This window comes from Scomber scombrus, chromosome 16 (assembly GCF_963691925.1).
Source record: "Scomber scombrus chromosome 16, fScoSco1.1, whole genome shotgun sequence".
Taxonomy (NCBI): domain Eukaryota; kingdom Metazoa; phylum Chordata; class Actinopteri; order Scombriformes; family Scombridae; genus Scomber; species Scomber scombrus.
Genome location: NC_084985.1, coordinates 7,984,285 through 7,985,117, shown reverse-complemented (window position 1 = coordinate 7,985,117; position 833 = coordinate 7,984,285). Strand labels below are relative to the sequence as shown.

Below are 833 nucleotides of genomic sequence, written 5' to 3'. Positions count from 1 at the left end.
AGCAGCAGCCTCGGTGTGGTGACACTTGTCGTCCCGTGACTCCCGGTTAACGTCAGCTCGGGTCGGCCCGGTGTGGGGGTTGTTTTTTTGGGGGGGGGGTCTGGTGTTGCTACGGTTACCTTCCAACTGGAGCAGTGAGTAAAGGAATATTATCATGGCGGCCACAGATCCCCGGTCCTCGAGTGACGGTGGGCCGGCCAGCAGAGCAGGATTCCCGGCGGGGGAGAGCAGCAACGACCGGGACGGGCCAAGCGGCGGCGGCGGAGGGACCGGAGAAGGAGAACGGGACCGGGCCACCTTTGAATGCAACATCTGTTTGGACACTGCCAGGGACGCTGTCATCAGCATGTGTGGCCATTTATTCTGGTATGAGATGATAGTTTTTGTTTTTATTGTTGTTTTTTTGTTGTTGTATCTTCTTAGGGTGTGTGTGTGTGGGAATCGATACAGCATAGATAGATATGTATTGTCATTGTATATGATACAACGAAATCTCAGTTTGAGCAATCTCTTTCAGATGGCAGCATAGGATGAAATAAATAAAAATAAAAATATATAAACTAACACATTCATACAAGCACATCTCTCACATACAGTTACTCTCAGTAATAAATAACTAAAAACAGAGATAAAAACACATAGAGGTAGTATCGCAGTATCGTGGCAATATTGTATCGATACACACGGACAGCAGGTATCGATTTTTTTATTGTATAAATTACTAATGAAAATGTTAATTTTTCGGTACCAGAATAATAAAATTCCTTTTTTTAAAGTCCAATTGATAGCTCTAGTTTCTTGCTCTAGTTTGTCACATATTGTAATATATATTT

The 833-nt window shown here is 43.7% G+C and overlaps 1 protein-coding gene across 1 annotated transcript in view; it reads left to right on the top strand.

Annotated features, from left to right (window-relative positions):
• rnf5 (ring finger protein 5) overlaps positions 1-833 on the top strand; it is a 15,450-nt gene continuing 14,617 nt past the window's right edge. Inside the window, exon 1 of the mRNA XM_062436132.1 lies at positions 1-366. Coding sequence (XP_062292116.1) covers positions 155-366 — 212 coding nt within the window. The 5' untranslated portion in view covers positions 1-154. The remainder of the gene's footprint in view (positions 367-833) is intronic.